This window comes from Rhinatrema bivittatum, chromosome 5 (genome assembly GCF_901001135.1).
Source record: "Rhinatrema bivittatum chromosome 5, aRhiBiv1.1, whole genome shotgun sequence".
Taxonomy (NCBI): Eukaryota; Metazoa; Chordata; class Amphibia; order Gymnophiona; family Rhinatrematidae; genus Rhinatrema; species Rhinatrema bivittatum.
This window is the reverse complement of record NC_042619.1, coordinates 241,308,796-241,324,875: the sequence shown is the minus strand read 5'-3', so window position 1 is coordinate 241,324,875 and position 16,080 is coordinate 241,308,796. Positions and strand designations below refer to the sequence as shown.

Genomic DNA, 16,080 nt, shown 5'->3' with positions numbered 1-16,080 from the left:
TACACTTAGATTCCAATTCGGCGGGGATTACCATAATTGCTAAGCCGGGGAGAGACCCTGCGCTTTGCGCATCGTATCGTCCAATCTCTCTGATCAACCTGGACCTTAAAATTCTAGCTAAAATCCTGGCCGATAGAATGAATACTTTCATATCCTGCATTATCCATCCCGACCAGGCTGGTTTTATTCCGGGTCGGATGGCTAGTGATAATGTACGTAAAATCATGGATATTATCTGGGGGGCCACATACTGCCGATTGGATCATCTGTTATTGGCCATTGATGCAGAGAAGGCCTTTGACATGGTCCATTGGCCCTTCTTATTTCATACCCTGCACGCTATGGAATTCGGGCCTTACTTCCATAACTGGCTTCAAGCCTTATATCATGAGCCATCTGCCAGCTTGAAAATAAATGGCAGATATACTGCTTCCTTTCCCGTTAGGCGGGGCACTAGGCAGGGGTGTCCTCTGTCACCTCTATTGTTCGCTATCTTCTTGGAACCCCTAGCCATTACCATCCGTCTTAATGAGAATGTGCGAGGCTTTACCTATCGGTCCTATGAGTCAAAAATCTCTTTGTTTGCTGACGATATCATATTCACCGTTGGTAGCCCAGCTACGTCCCTCCCCCAAATAGAAGCGGACCTAGCACGCTTCAGTGTGTTGTCGGGCTTTAAAATAAATTGGGAAAAGTCCGAGATATTGAACATTTCCTGCCCGTCAGATATGGTTCACTCCTTAAAGGCATCTCATGCTTTCAGGTGGGCTTCAAACAAACTCAAGTATCTAGGGGTTTATTTAAGTCATGATCTCTCTGCTGTATATAATCTTAATTATACCCCGTTATTTAAACAACTTGAATCAGATATGGACAATTGGACTTCGCTCCCCCTAACATGGATTGGACGACTGGCGACTATTAAGATGACCATACTTCCCAAACTTCTATACCTCTTTCAGACACTCCCGGTGATGATTCCACGCACTGTATTACTCCTTTGGCAGAGAAAGCTGTTGCGGTTCTTGTGGAGGCGCTGGCCCCCACGTGTTGCACAGAAGATTCTGTACCAGACTAAGTTAACAGGGGGTTTGGGTTTGCCTAATTTGCTCTGGTACTATGCAGCGGCGCAGATTCGTCCTATCCTGGACTGGCACTGTACCTCCAGCCCAAAATCGTGGGCGGCCCTGGAGCAGGAATGGATGGCTCCGATGTCTATTGCATCTCTTCTTTGGCAGCCCTCCAAGACGTGGCGGCCGGACACTAGATTGATGCCCTGCACACGACAAACCTACAATATTTGGAAACTGTGGAAACACAAATTGGTGGGCCACACGGACTATTTTTCCATATCCTCTTTATTCCATAACATTAAGTTTCCGGCGGGTATTCCCTCGATGGCGTATGATGCCTGGAAGGCAAAGGGCATTTCTACCTTTGGCCATATTATGCTTCAGAATTCCGTCCTATCCTTTTCGGCGCTGCAGACCTCTTATCAGCTTCCTGCGAGGGAATTTCTCGCCTACATGAGACTACGCCACTTCATCCAGCATCTACAACATGCAGGTGCACTATCGACAACCCGCTCCCTTTTTGAGGGATATTGTGCATCCACACGCCCAATCGGAGGACTGATATCTAAAGTATATCAGATTTTGGGATCCGGTTCCTTCACTAGACACTCCCATATGAGAGCTTGGGAACTGGACCTACAGAGAGACATTTCTGAAGAAGAGTGGCTGACGATTTTCTCCAAGCTTTCGCAAGGCAACGTCTCCTCCAGGATCATTGAAGCTAATTATAAGATACTGTACCGCTGGCATTTAACACCCGAACGTCTACACAAGTGCTACCCTCATGTACAACCACACTGCTGGAGGAATTGTTCGCAGCCCGGTACATTTATCCACATGTGGTGGGACTGCTCCAGTATTCAAGCGTTCTGGTCTTATGTGTCCACGCTACTCTCGCAACTCATACAGGCTCCTTGCTCCCTTACTAAGGAGCAGGCGCTCTTGTTTGGTCTTATGGATGGACTCCAGCCCTCTGAGCAGACGTTGCTCTATCAAGTGTGCTTGGCTGCCAGGATGGAGATTGCTTATCACTGGAAGAGGCCGCAGCCTCCCACAGCGGAGGAACTACTAAAACGCCTGGACGGGACGTGTCTTTTATACCGCCTTACAGCTCTGAAATATCATCGGCTTGCCAAATTCCATCAAGTCTGGGGTGCTTACATTACCTGGCGACCATTGACCTTTACACCAAGTTGAGAGGATAGCTGTCTCGTATTGATCCTTTTGCATTTTTTCCTTTTTATTTACCTGCATCGACCTTGAACTTTGACAAATTATGCTAGCTTGGACTCTTGCCATATTCTGGACTAGGCATGTTGGGAGGGGGGAGGGGGGTGGGATGACGGGTTCTAAAGTTTCTAAACTTGTATTTGCTGTATGACATTCTGCTTGCCTTATTGTATTGTGTATCTCTGTTTCACATCTGGTGTTCTGGTTGACGCGTACTATATTTTCCTGTTGTTGGATTATGTCTACAGCAATAAAAATCTTTAATTAAAAAAAAAAAAAGAGGCCCAACCATGTGGCAAAGGAAGCACAGCCATACTGCCCAGTCAACCAGCTCTGCAGTCCGAGAACTCCCTTCCCAGCAGCTATCGAGAGGTGCAAGCCCCCCCCCCTTCCCCCACAGCCTTCCCGGTTGCTAAAACCCTGCTGGTCTCTTTTGCTTAGTTTTTTTTTAAATTTAAGCAAAAGCCAAAAAGAAAACACCAATGATACTTCCCTGTGGCCAAAGAGCTGATGGACTCCAACTGTTCTCCTGGGGTGGGGCGAACTGGCCCCCACCAGCTATACACCCCCGGCGGTGAAAGACTGAGCCCAGGCAAGGGTCCCTGACCCCCTGCTCGTTCTCAATACCAGGAGGAATAGCCTCACCAGGTCCTAGCAAGCTCCCAAAAGGAATACCGAAAAGAATCTTCTGAATTCCCCCCCCCCCCTTTTTTTTTTTTTTTTTTTTTAAGACTTCAGGGATTGCACATCTACCATCTGCTGGAGACAAAGAAATACTGAGGGATTGCAGGTGGCACACCAGGTTATATGCCAGTGTTGGTGAAACTTTCTCTGTCTCTATCTGCTGGAAGGGAGGCAAAACCCAGGAGTCTGGACTGATACGGATATGAACAGGAATGGAGAAATTACTTACCTGATAATTTTGTTTTCCTTAGTGCAGACAGATGGACTCAGGACCAATGGTTAATGCTCCCCTGCCAGCAGATGGAGGCGGATTCAGGTTGCAAAGCTGAAGTTACCGTACATATATCCCCTGCAGTGACCTCAGCTCTCCAGTAGTCTCTTCAAAAGTCACTGTAGACATGCTAGTTAAAGGACTCAATCGAAAATATAACTAAAAATATGATAAAAAAACAGAACCATAACTTTACTCAACCAACCATAAACACTGAACTCCAGTAAGAATGTAGGTACCTCAATCTATGGAGTGGATGAACACGTATCCATGATCCCTTGGATTCGATGCCTATTCCATGGGAGGACCAGAGGCGCAGATCTTGGGCAGCCCCGAGGGTGGCATGCTGAGTCCATCTGTCTACACTAAGGAAAACAAAAGTTTCAGGTAAGTAATTTCTCCATTTCCAGGGTGTAGCCAGATGGACTCAGGACAAATGGGATGGACAAATGCTACTCCCGATTGGGATGGGAGGCGGACCGTGGCTTGGTCAACACCGCCTGAGAAAAGGTAGCGTTCTCTTGGGCCTGTACATCCAGGTGATAAAACCTGGAGAAGGTGTGCAAGGAAGACCCCATTGCCGCCCGGCAGATATCATTGGGAGACAGCAGTTTGACCTCCGCAGATGAGACCACCTGAGCCCTAGTGGAATGAGCTCTAATCTAAGAAGGTAATGGCTTTCCAGCCTCCACACAGTCTCCTGTGATCACCTCCTTCATCCAGCGAGCTATGGTAGCCCATGAAGCTGGTTCACCCTACCTTCCTTCCACTGTGAAGGACAAGTAGGTGGTCTGTTTTTCGGACCGGTTCTGAGACGTTCAGATACCACACTAGAAGAGGACATCCAAATGGCAGAGCAGCCAATAATCCTCTGTGTCCTTGAGTTGATCTAGGGATGGTAACGAAATGGACTGGTTCAAATGAAACTCCGATACTACCTTGGGCAAAAAGGATGGAACAGTATGTAGCTGTAATGCCCCTGGAGTCATCTGGAGGAATGGTTCCCAGCACAACAATGCCTGCAGTTCAGAGATGCAACATGCCAGCAAAAAGCCACCAGGAACACCGTTTTCAAGGTCAATAAACGTAAGGAAAGACTATGCAGCAGTCGAAAGGAAGGACCTGCCAAAAAATCCAGTACTAAATTAAAATTCCATAAGGGAACTGGCAACTGTAAGGGAGGTCAAACGTGCTTCACTCCCTTAAGAAAACGGGTCACGTCAGATAAGCCGACAGGGAGGCCCCATTCACCTCACCCCTGAAACAGGAGAGAGCCGCTACCTGTACCTTCAAGGAGTTAAGGGCCAAACCTTTATTCAAGCCATCCTTCAAAAATTCCAGAATAAGTGGGATTTTGACCAACCGAGGTAGGACACCGCATTCTTCACATCAGGCCTCAAATATTCTCCAGACCTGCACATATGCTAGGGATGTGGAGAACTTCAGAGTGTGGAGTAAGGTGAAAATTACTGGGCAGAATATTCCAGCTTCATCAGGTGAGCCCTCTCAAGGGCCAAACCGTAAGACAGAATCGAGTCGGATCCTCGTGAAGGACTGGTCCCTGCTGTAACAGGTCCCTGTGCGGTGGGAGGAGCAGGGAGTTCTCCACTAGGAGTTGATGCATGTCCACATACCACGGATGCCTGGGCTAATCTGGAGCTACCAGTAGGATTATTCCCCTGTGGTGGTCGATTCTATGAATGATCCTGCCCAGCAGGGGCCATGGAGGGAAGGCATATAAGCAACTTGTCTTCTGGCCAGATCTGGACAAGAGCATCGATTCCCAGGGACTCCGGATCTCTTCTCTGACTGAAGAATCGAAGAACCTTCATATTGTGAGATGCGGCCAGCAGGTCGACTGACAGGAGGCCCCAGCGATCTAACAGTTGAAATGCTTTGGTTGACAGCCCCCACTCTCTTGGATCCAGACTCTCCCTGCTTAGAAAGTCTGCTCTGACATTGTCTTTTCCTGCGATGTGGGAGGCCGAGATGATCTGTAGACTTAATTCCACTCACTCCATAAGAAGGTCTATCTCCTGTGATACCTGCTGACTCTTGGTTCCTCTCTGGCGGTTGATGTAAGCTACTGTAGTTTCGTTGTCTGACATTACATGGACCACTTGGCCCTGGTCTCTGTGGCTGAACCATAAACACGCCAATCTGACTACTCAGGCTTCCAGGAGATAGGTGTTCCAGAGGGCCTCTTCTTCTATCCAACATTCCTGGGTCATCAGCTCCTGACAGTGAGCTCCCCAGTCGCGGAGTCTCGCATCTGTCGTGAGAACCAGCCAGTTTAGGGAGGACAGGGAGACACCCCTGCTCAGATGCGTTTCCTGCAACCACCACTGGAGGCGGGAACAGACTTCCATCAGTAAGTGGAGATGAACTGCCCAGTCTTGGGACTGAGAGTTCCAACGTGATAGCAGAGAGCGCTGAAGTGGACGCATATACGCCGTTGCCCACAGCACTACTTCCAAGGTTGCCAGCATGAAACCGAGGAATTGGAGATAGCTCCCCACTGTCAGGCGTACCATGTTCACCAACTGATGCACCTGGTACATTATCTTCTGTATCTGTGTGTTCGGAAGGAAGACCTTGCCCTGCTTGGTGTCGAACCAGACTCCCAGATACTCCAAGGACTGGGAAGGCTTGAGGCTGTTCTTGGTAAGGTTTACTATCCAACCGAGTTCCTGTAACAAGTAGATCATCCGGTTGGTCACCAGGAGGCTCTCTTCCACGGACTTGGCCCGGATCAGCTAATCATCCAAGTATGGGTGCACCGGATCCTATCATTTCTTAACGCTGCTGCCAGGACCACCACAATCTTGGAAAAGGTTCTGGGGGCAGTGGCTGGGCCAAAGGGCACTGCCCGAAATTGATAATGACTCAGCACGGCAAAGCAAAGGAAACGTCTGTGTTCCTGTCGGATTGGAATATGTAGGTAGGCCTCAGATAGGTCGAAAGGGATTAGGAACTCTCCCGGCTGTATGACCATTATCACGGATCGTAAGGTCTCCATGCAAAAATGAGTCACTCACAAGTGACGGTTGACGCTCTGGAGATCCAGGATGGGGCAAAAAGAACCTTCCTTCTTGGGTATGACAAAATAAATGCAATAACGCCCCATATTTTCCTGGGGCGTAGGTACTGGGATCACAGCCCTCATCTTGAGGAGTCTTAGAAGAGAGTGATCTCCACTGCCTGTTTCTTGTGCTTGGAGTGGCATGTAGACATCATGAATACGTCTCAAGGAGTGCTGTGGAATTGCAGTGCATATCTTTCTCGTATGACTTCTAATAACCATTTGTCCAAAATAATCTCGACTCACCATTGGTAAAAGAGACAGACGACCCCCTATCTCCTCGTCCTGAAGGTGGGTCAGTAAAATTTCACGGGGGGGGGGGTTGGTCGGGACGAGCCTGAACCCAAACCTACCCCTCTCCTGGGTTGCTGGGTACGTAAAGGCTGAGACCTCCCAAGGGGTTGAGACCTCTGAAATGTCAAATTTCTGTAGGGGAGAAAATTCTGGGAACCCCTGGAATGACCAGACAGGCGAGGGGTGCTGTAGTTGTTTCCTCATCTTCCAGTAACTGGAACTAGAGATGCGCCCCATTTACTGGCCAACTTTTCCAACTCGCTCCTGAATAAGAGTAATCCTTTAAAGGAAATCTTTGTAAGATTAGCTTTGAAGGTTGCATCAGCTGACCACTTTCGCAGCCAAAGCTGTCGTCTGGCTACCACCACGGAGGCCACTCCTCTGGCCGAAGTACGGACTAAATCAGAACCTGCATCTGCTAAAAAGGTGGTAGTGGGTTCCATAACCGCTCTGAAATTCACCCCCGAGTCATCAATCTTCTGAGAGAGAAGCAGACATGAACAAGCCACCAGCGCACAACAAGAAGCGATCTGTAAGGTCATTGCTACAGCGTCAAAGGCTTGTTTAAAGATAGACGGATCGAGTCTATCATGTGCATCTTTTAAAGCCGCTCCTCCCTCCACTGGGATAGTTGTTTGCTTAGAGACGGCACAGACCAGTGCGTCCATCTTAGGGAAACACAAATGTTCTCTTCCCGCTGGGTCCAGAGGGAATAGTGCTTCCAACACCCTGCCCCCTTTAAAACTTGCTTGTGGGGCATCCCATTGCAGATCAAATCAACTCCTGGATGGCATCCATCACTGAAAAGTAGCAGGAGGCTTTCCACAGGGAAACCAGAATGGGATTCTTCTTTGCTTCCGTCATAGAATCTGCCCCAGGGACTCCCAGCATCTTCAGGGTCTGGGAAACCAGGGCTGGCAATTTGTCTCTATGAAAAAATGTAACATGGTCTGATACGGTTCCAACCCAGGGGGGATTGCCCCATCTTCCAAGGATTCTGGATCCTCTTCTTCATCTGTGCCATCTGGTTCCCTGCCAGGGATACCCTTGGTAAGGCTAGGCATACCTTGGGGTCTGCCGGTAGGAATGGGGGGGGGGGGGTGTCACTGGGTGAATTTCTGTCTGGACAGGGGCAAGTGAGGCAGTAGACTGCACCTGTACGAAGGCTTGCAGCCCCTGGAAAAACTCCACCCAGGAAAAGGCAGCCAGGTCCATGCCTAATCCAAGAAGCACTGGAGTGGGACCAGATGAATTTCCCTCTTCTACAGATGACCCAGTTAAGGGGATACTGAGGTCCGGCATACTTCCAGTTAAGGCAGTGACCAACAGTCATCCGAATGGGAGAAGTCTGGCTTAGCAAAGTCCGAGGAGGCCAATTCGCCTTGGGCTTCCTCATAGTGCCGACATAAGTTGGAGTCCAGGTCAGACTGTGAGGCTCTAATATGGCAAGCATTGCAGACAGCAAGACGCTTAGGTTTCTTGTTGGTGGTGTCATTGATAGCGGTAGTTGTGCGCTCTCTCTCGGCTCACGCTTAAAATATTATGCTCACAAATTTCAAGCATCTGGGCGGGGTGCGACGAGGTACATGCACAGCCTGTGCGTACAGCTCTGCCTGTATCGCGCACTTTAAAAATTGTGCGTGTAAGGCCTTGCCCGTTATGCGCACAGCTGACACACCGCGCGTACTGTAGTCCTATGGAGGGTAATATGGAGCGCACACAAACACGTGCAAGATGGCGCCACCGTGGCCTACCATGTGGTGTGCCAATCAAGACTACAGAGGGGCCTAGCCACCGGGGGCTGCTCAATCCGTTCGGAAGCCCAATTCCCCTTACCCCCAACAAAAGTGGGAACGTAGGTATGGCACGCCAAGCATGGAGACCGAGGGGAGTCCTACTGAAAATCCCTCTAATAATCTCTGAATCGGGAGGTAAAACTTCTTTTTTTTTTTTTTTTTTTTTTACTTACCATAGCTCAGCGCTTATCAGCCAAGTACAGAGATGGTCTCCAGCTGCGGGGGGAGAGGGCTTTGGCCATCACCACGGTGCTCGGCTTTCTGCACCCGCTGCCTTTCAGCTGCCTAAGCAGCAAAATCCACACCGGGAGCCAGTTACTGGACCAAGGCACACCTCTGAGGAATCTTGGAAATCGCCTCAGGAATTCTCAACTTGGGGAGGGAGCTTTAGGTATCACCGCAGGACAGCAGGGCTCAATTTTCTTCAGTTTAAAATGTAGAATTTCTCCTTCCAAAAAGCACAGCAATCCCCATAGGGAGAGGTACATTCACCATCTGCTGGAGGCGGAGAATACTGGAGAGCTGAGGTCACTGCAGGAGTATATGTGCGATGACATCAGCTTTGCATCCTGACTCCGTCTCCATCCTCTGGCAGGGGAGCATAACCCATTGGTCCTGAGTCTATCTAGCTACATGCTAGGAAATGAGGGATTTTTTTTATGGACTATGCTCACTAACCATGCTGGAAGGGACACCTGAAGGGTAATTCTGAAAGCCATATCTGCAAGTAAAATGGCATTTTACCCATAGAAATGGGCTTTATGAAAATTGCCCTGTGTGTAGATAAACTTAAACACGTAGTGCCGTTACACGAGCAACATTACCCGCAGTAACAAGAGGTGGTCTTGGAGGCATACTTTTGAATTTTCAAATGCACAGGTTTTATTTTTTCTCAAGAAAACCACCCGCACAAAACAGCGGGTGTAAAGATCTGCAGGCAGTTTTTCTGAGATCATTTTCAAAGTCAAACTGCATAGTACTTTTACTTTGAAAACTGGGGGCAGGTCTAAGGGGAAAATACCCCCCCCCCCAGACTTTGCACCAAGGCAGAGAAAATGAGCCCTTAAAGACTTGGATATTACCTCTCCATCAAAGCTATAGAAAAGCCTGTAGAAATCTGGTACTTTGTTCATGTCCAAGTATTGATGGGAGAGAAGAAATCTGTTGATCTTCATGTACATGTGCTCCTCTGGAGAAAAACAGCAAAGGTTAACACTGATGGAAGGAAACAATTCCATGTGGAATCACGGGGAACAGGATTCTAGAGAATGGGCACAACACTTACTGTAGCTCTAGACTGTCTGGTTTTAAGCATTAGAACATTGTATTTTTATCTGTTTATTCAAGTTTTCAGATACAACATCCAATATGTAATACCAGTTCTAGAAGCTTCTGCTCCTCCTCCCCTTGGCACACACTTCCTGTTTAGAATGGAAGCAGGTAGGGAAGGGGAGGAAGAGGGCCCTGCTTCCTAGTTCAATTCCTGGATCAGGTGTTCTCCGCTAGGGATGGGGCAGAGGCTGCTCTGAAGAGCGGAGGGAGCTATCATCAAGAAAGAACACCTTCACATATGGTGGATTATGTAATTGTGAAAAAACTTTTGGAAGCAAGTATAGGATAATGCTCAGGCAATAATAGTTCAATCCATTCTTTTCTCAGCCACATAGTATTTAATGGGTAGGTGGGGTGATGAAATCCTCTCTCCATAAAGCAGAGTTGCTTACCTGTAATAGGTGTTTAAGTGTTTTATATACCATCTTTTCATGTGAGAATCACTAGTTCATAACAGTGTACAGGTTTGACTCTCATAAATAAATGATGAAATACAGTGGGAGGCATTCATACATACAGGTAATAAACTAGAATTTAGAGGCAAGGGTGCCCTTCAAGGCAGATACAATATAGGGTTAGTATAAATGGGTTAAAGGGGAGTTAGGATTATGGGGGGGTATTGTTCAGGACATATTTTGGATAACTGGCTCATGGTGAATTGGAGGTTTCTGTGAAGGTTTCTGTCAAGCAGTAGGCATTTTTGAATAGACAGGTTTTCAACTCGCTCTTAAATTTTTTAATGTCTGATATTGTTCGTCCTAGTGTTCTCCTAGGACAGCAGGATGTTAGCCCTCACACGAGTGACATCATCTGATAGAGCCCGGCACGGAAAACTTATGTCAAAGTTTCTAGAACTTAGACTAGGCGCACTGAGCATGCCCTAATCCATGCGGGGTCCCTCTTCAGTCTTGTAACATAGAATTATGATAAAATGAAAATAATAAAAAACAAGAGAAACCCAACTCCGCGGGGTGGTGGGCAGGTTTCGTGAGGACTAACATCCTGCTATCCTAGAAAACCTGTTACAGGTAAGCAACTCTGCTTTCTCCTAGGACAAGCAGGATGGTAGTCCTCACACATGGATGAATCTCTAGCTACAGGCTGCTTCCCAACACAAAAGGGGGCCACCATGCACCAACGGGCACAACCACCACAGTGAACCCAAACAACAGGCCCTAGGTAAGAAGAGTTGGGTTCTACACCTCAAATAGATTCTGGAGGTCAGACTGGCCTAACCTACTGTCACATTGGCCATCCCTATCCAGACAGTAACGTGATGTGAATGTGTGGAGAGAACTCCACATCATAGCCTTGCAGATCTCCTCCAGGGGAACTGCTCGCAAGTGGGCCACAGACGTTGCCATGGCTCTAACAGAATGAGCCTTCATATGATCCCCAAAGATGCAGTCCTGCCTGGGTATAACAGAAGGAGATGCTACCTGCTAGCCAACTGGATAGTGTCTGTTTGGCAACAGCAACCCCCAACAAATTGCTATCAAAAGAAAATAAAAGTTGGGTGGACTGTCTATGGGCCTCTGTCCGCTCCAGTTAGAAGGCCAAAGTTCTCTTGCAATCCAAACCGTGCAGTGCTTGTTCACCTTGGTGCGAATGGGGCCTGGGAAAGAATGTTGGCAGGACGATTGACTGATTAAGGTGGAAATCCAACACCACCTTGGGCAAGAACTTGGGGTGCGTACGGAGGACCATCTTATCGTGGTGAAACTTAGTGCAAGGTGGATAAGTCACTAAGGCCTGGAGCTCGCTGACCCTGCATGCTGAAGTAACCACCACTAAAAATATGACCTTCCAGGTTAGGTACTTCAGATCACAGATATGCAGCAACTCAAAAGGAGCTTTCATCAGCTGCGCAAGCACCACATTCAGGTCCCAAGACACAGTGGGAGGCCAGAGGGGAGGCTTCAACTGAAGCATAAATTGTACAACTATGGGCTATACAGAGACGGGCTTACCTTCTACACTGTAGTGGTAAGAGTCAATAGCACTGAGATGAACCCTTAGGGAGTTGGTTTTTAGTTCAAATCTGTTTATTAGTTTTCAAGTTATGAACATATGAACTGTTACATCCAACTAAAACAATACAAGATCCAAAAAGAAGAACACAAACTGATTACAGGGTTCAGCCTCATATACATTGTCAGTATGATTCGAACTTTGCGAATGGTGGTGTGCCTGTTCCTTGTGCACCCCACCCTTATCAAAACGTCTATTCTTATTATCTACCCCAACAGTTATCTATCCCCCTGTCCTCCTCTCACCTACCCCATCTTTGACTGTTAACTTTTCTGTCTTGCTATCACTCTTAAAGAGTATTCAAAATTAAACTCCTAGCCTTATGGGAAAGCGAGTTAATGTAGTGTCTCCAGATCGCTAAAAATAAGTCTTCCCCGATATGAGGAATGGGCTGTCATTGATTCCATAGTTAACATGGAATGTACTGCATTGTGCGTGCCATTGCCAAAATGAAGGTTTATCTCCCCCTGCCAAACCAACAGAATGGAAAGATTCCTTTGAGCAAACAATTTCCTGGCCAGGGTGCCTTCCTCTGCTTTCTTACAATATGCATTCAGGCCTACCTCGAACAGAATTACCTCTGCTCGACCCGGAATTGTGCTGGCCATTAAGTTATTGGTGTAGTGTAGGATCTGAAGCCAAAATTGTGTTATGAGAGGGCATCCCCAAAAGTAATGCATTAATGAGCTGCTTCCCTGACCACATTTTTTTTACAAGTGGCAGAAGGGGTGAGCTTCATACGGAAAGCCATCTTTGGAGTAACATATGCTCGATGGAGGAACTTAAACAACATTTCTCAGATGGTGCTATTGGGAGATATGGCAGGAACACTATGGAAACAAGCTGGGAGCGGGTTAGTATCCGCAGTGAAGTCTCCTTCCTCTCTCCATCTATTCCAAAGAAGGCTCATCCAATCTAAAGCTGGCAGTTTCCTTATTGCTTTATGGAGGAGCGCTAGAGAGAGTGTCAGTCTCTCCATGCAAAAAAAAAAAAAAAAGTCTAATTTGTCTATAATAGTCATGTGAAGACTCGCTGAGGAAAGAGAGCACACATAATGTCGCAGCTGTAAATATGAGAATACATGGGCCGGGGGTAAATCATATTTGCTTTGCAACAGCGGAAAAGAAATTATAGTCCCATTTCCTTCTAGCACATGGTGAAGATGTGTGATGCCCTTCCCCTTCCAACTATAAAAGGCACGTGAGGTCATTCCAGGTCAAAAGTCCGCGTTTCCCTGTATAGGCATCAAAGATGTATAGGTTGCTGATATTCCCAATTTTTTCAATAAAGATTGCCATGCCCAACGCAGAGATGATAATAAAACATGCTGTGCTAAATGAGAGGGAAAGGCTTGAATTCGCAGATTGTAGGATATAGCCTAACTCGTATGGGGCTGTAAGTAATTTATCTGATTCCGGGTCTGAAAATGTTGAGCCATCATACAGCCATTCCCTAATCACCCGCATAAGGCTCGCCCAGTTGTAATCTTCTATATCCGGCAAGCTCATTCCCCCTTCCCTCCAATTCCATTTTAATTTTGTCAGGGCTATCCTAGGTTTCTTCCCTGCCCAAATAAATTTAGACAGCACTGTATTTAGTATTTGTATATCCCTCCTGGCCAATCGAAGGGGAAGCATTTGTAGGATATATACCCATTTTGGGAAAAGTACCATTTTAAATAAATTGATCCTTCCGCCAAGGGATAAAGGAAGGGGTTGCCACAAGGACAATTTATCTTTGGTGAAATTTAGCAATGGCCTAATATTAAGACCATATATCTGCTCCAAATCAATAGCTATATGTACTCCTAAATATTTAAAAGAGCCTTCCATCCACCTCAGCGGGAACTCACCCACCCAGTCTCTGCAGAGGGATAGTGGGGATATCATAGCTTCGGATTTATCCATATTCAGTTTGAACCGAGAAAAACTCCCATATACTTGGATAAGCCTAAGCAGGTGTCCTAGAGATATAGAGGGAGTTAGCAAAAAAACCAGATCATCTGCGAAAGCAGTATACTTAAAAGTGGAATTACTTATCTGGAGGCTAAGGATGTCTGAATGATTCTGTATAGTCCATAATAGAGGTTCCAATGCCAATATAAAGAGGAGCAGTGAGAGATGGCAACCTTGTCTAGTTCCCCTGTATAACCTGAAGTCTTCCGACACTTCCCCAATTAACGGTAACTGCTATGGGGTTGGCGTACAACAAGCGTATCCTATCCAGGAAAAACCCCAAAAGGCCCATGTGCTCTAATATTGTGAACAAGTGCTCCCATTCCACCCTGTCAAATGCCTTTTTGGCGGCAAAGCTCACAATCATATATTGTTTTTTTAATTTACATTGCAGTGAGTTATTGCTGAAAGTAAACGACGTACATTTTTGACTGCATATTGGCCTTTGACAAAACCAGCTTGACCTATGCCAATATATTCAGGGAGAAGTCTCGCTAATCTGTTGGCCAAAATTTTCGCTAAAAGCTTTTGGTCATAATTGAGCAACGAGATTGGCCTATAAGATGTAATGGAGTCGTGATCTTTACCAGGTTTGGGCAGTACTGTGATAACCACTCTGATCATTCCATGTGGATATTGGCCTTGATCAATAAGAGTCATGAAGATTTTATTCAAGACTGGTGGGACATGGTCTAATGGTATTTTAAAAAATTCAGCATTAAATCCATCGGGTCCCGGTGCTTTTAATAATTTCGCTGAATGTATGTCGTTTATTATTTCCTTATCCTCTATGAGTCGATTTAACTGCTGTAGATGCGTATCAGAAAAGTTAGGTATCCCCAGTTTCTTTAAAAATGACTGACAGTTTTCATATCTACTCCGCCTGAGCTATAGAGACTAGAATAATATTGTGCAAAAGCATGTAAGATATCCGGAGTTTAGAAGTAATACTCCCATCACTCCTTTTAATTTGGGAAATGTGCTTAGCGCCCCTGTCAGCTTTTATTCATTTTGAGAGCAATGTCCCCGCTTTCAGGCCGATACAGTGCAGTGCGCTCCGATGGAACGCACTGTTAGCCTGCTATTGGACGCGCATTTTCCCTTACCCCTTATTCAGTAAGGGGAGGAAAACGCACGTCCAACCCGTGGCACCTAATAGCGTCCACAACATGCAAATGCATGTTGATGGCCCTATTAAGTATGCGCGTGGGATACAGAAAGTAAAATGTGCAGCCAAGCCGCACATTTTACTTTCAAAAATTAGCGCCGACCCAAAGGTTGGCGCTAATTTCTTCCGGCACCAGGAAAGTGCACAGAAAAGCAGTAAAAATGCTTTTCTGTGCACCCTCCGACTTAATATCATAGCGATATTAAGTCGGAGGTCCCGAAAAGTAAAAAAAAAAAATGTGAATTCGGCCCGCGGCTGTTGGGCCGAAAACCGGACGCTCAATTTTGCCGGCGTCTGGTTTCAGAGCTCGTGGCCGTCAGCAGGCTCGAGAACCGACGCCGGCAAAATTGAGCGTCGGCTGTCAAACCCGCTGACAGCCACCGCTCCTGTCAAAAAGGAGCCGCTGGGGACGCGCTAGTGTCCCTAGCGCCTCCTTTTCCCCGTTTTTACTGCGTCACCTAAATTAAATACAGAATTGCGCGCACCGGCAAAGGGCCGGTGCGCGCGCCGGGAGAGCGGGCATTCGTCCGCACTCCCGCGGACTTTACTGAATCGGCCTGTTTGTTAGCATGGTGGTATAATTTATATTTATAATATAAAATTGACTTCTTCGCTCTCTGGTAAAAAGTGTATTTAGCTCTGCCTGGGTATTCAGATATTCCCTCCTACTGTCAGCATTGTTAGTAGTCACTAAGTTAGCTCTACATTTCCTTAATGTTTTATCTAGTTCTATGATCCATTTTGCCAACATTTAAGAACATAAGAAAATGCCATACTGGGTCAGACCAAGGGTCCATCAAGCCCAGCATCCTGTTTCCAACAGTGGCCAATCCAGGCCATAAGAACCTGGCAAGTACCCAAAAACTAAGTCTATTCCATGTAACCATTGCTAATGGCAGTGGCTATTCTCTAACTGAACTTAATAGCAGGTAATGGACTTCTCCTCCAAGAACTTATCCAATCCTTTTTTAAACAAAGCTATATTAACTGCACTAACCACATCCTCTGGCAACAAATTCCAGAGTTTAATTGTGCGTTGAGTAAAGAAGAACTTTCTCCGATTAGTTTTAAATGTGCCCCATGCTAACTTCATGGAGTGCCCCCTAGTCTTTCTACTATCCGAAAGAGTAAATAACCGATTCACATCTACCCGTTCTAGACCTC

The 16,080-nt window shown here is 46.7% G+C and overlaps 1 protein-coding gene across 2 annotated transcripts in view; it reads right to left on the bottom strand.

Annotated features, from left to right (window-relative positions):
* The window catches only part of URB1 (URB1 ribosome biogenesis homolog), a 235,012-nt gene that overhangs the window by 53,012 nt on the left and 165,920 nt on the right, over positions 1-16,080 (bottom strand). For both annotated transcript variants that reach the window (XM_029603591.1, XM_029603592.1), the window contains one exon: positions 9,513-9,619. In XM_029603591.1, the coding sequence (XP_029459451.1) occupies positions 9,513-9,619 (107 nt within the window). The remainder of the gene's footprint in view (positions 1-9,512; positions 9,620-16,080) is intronic.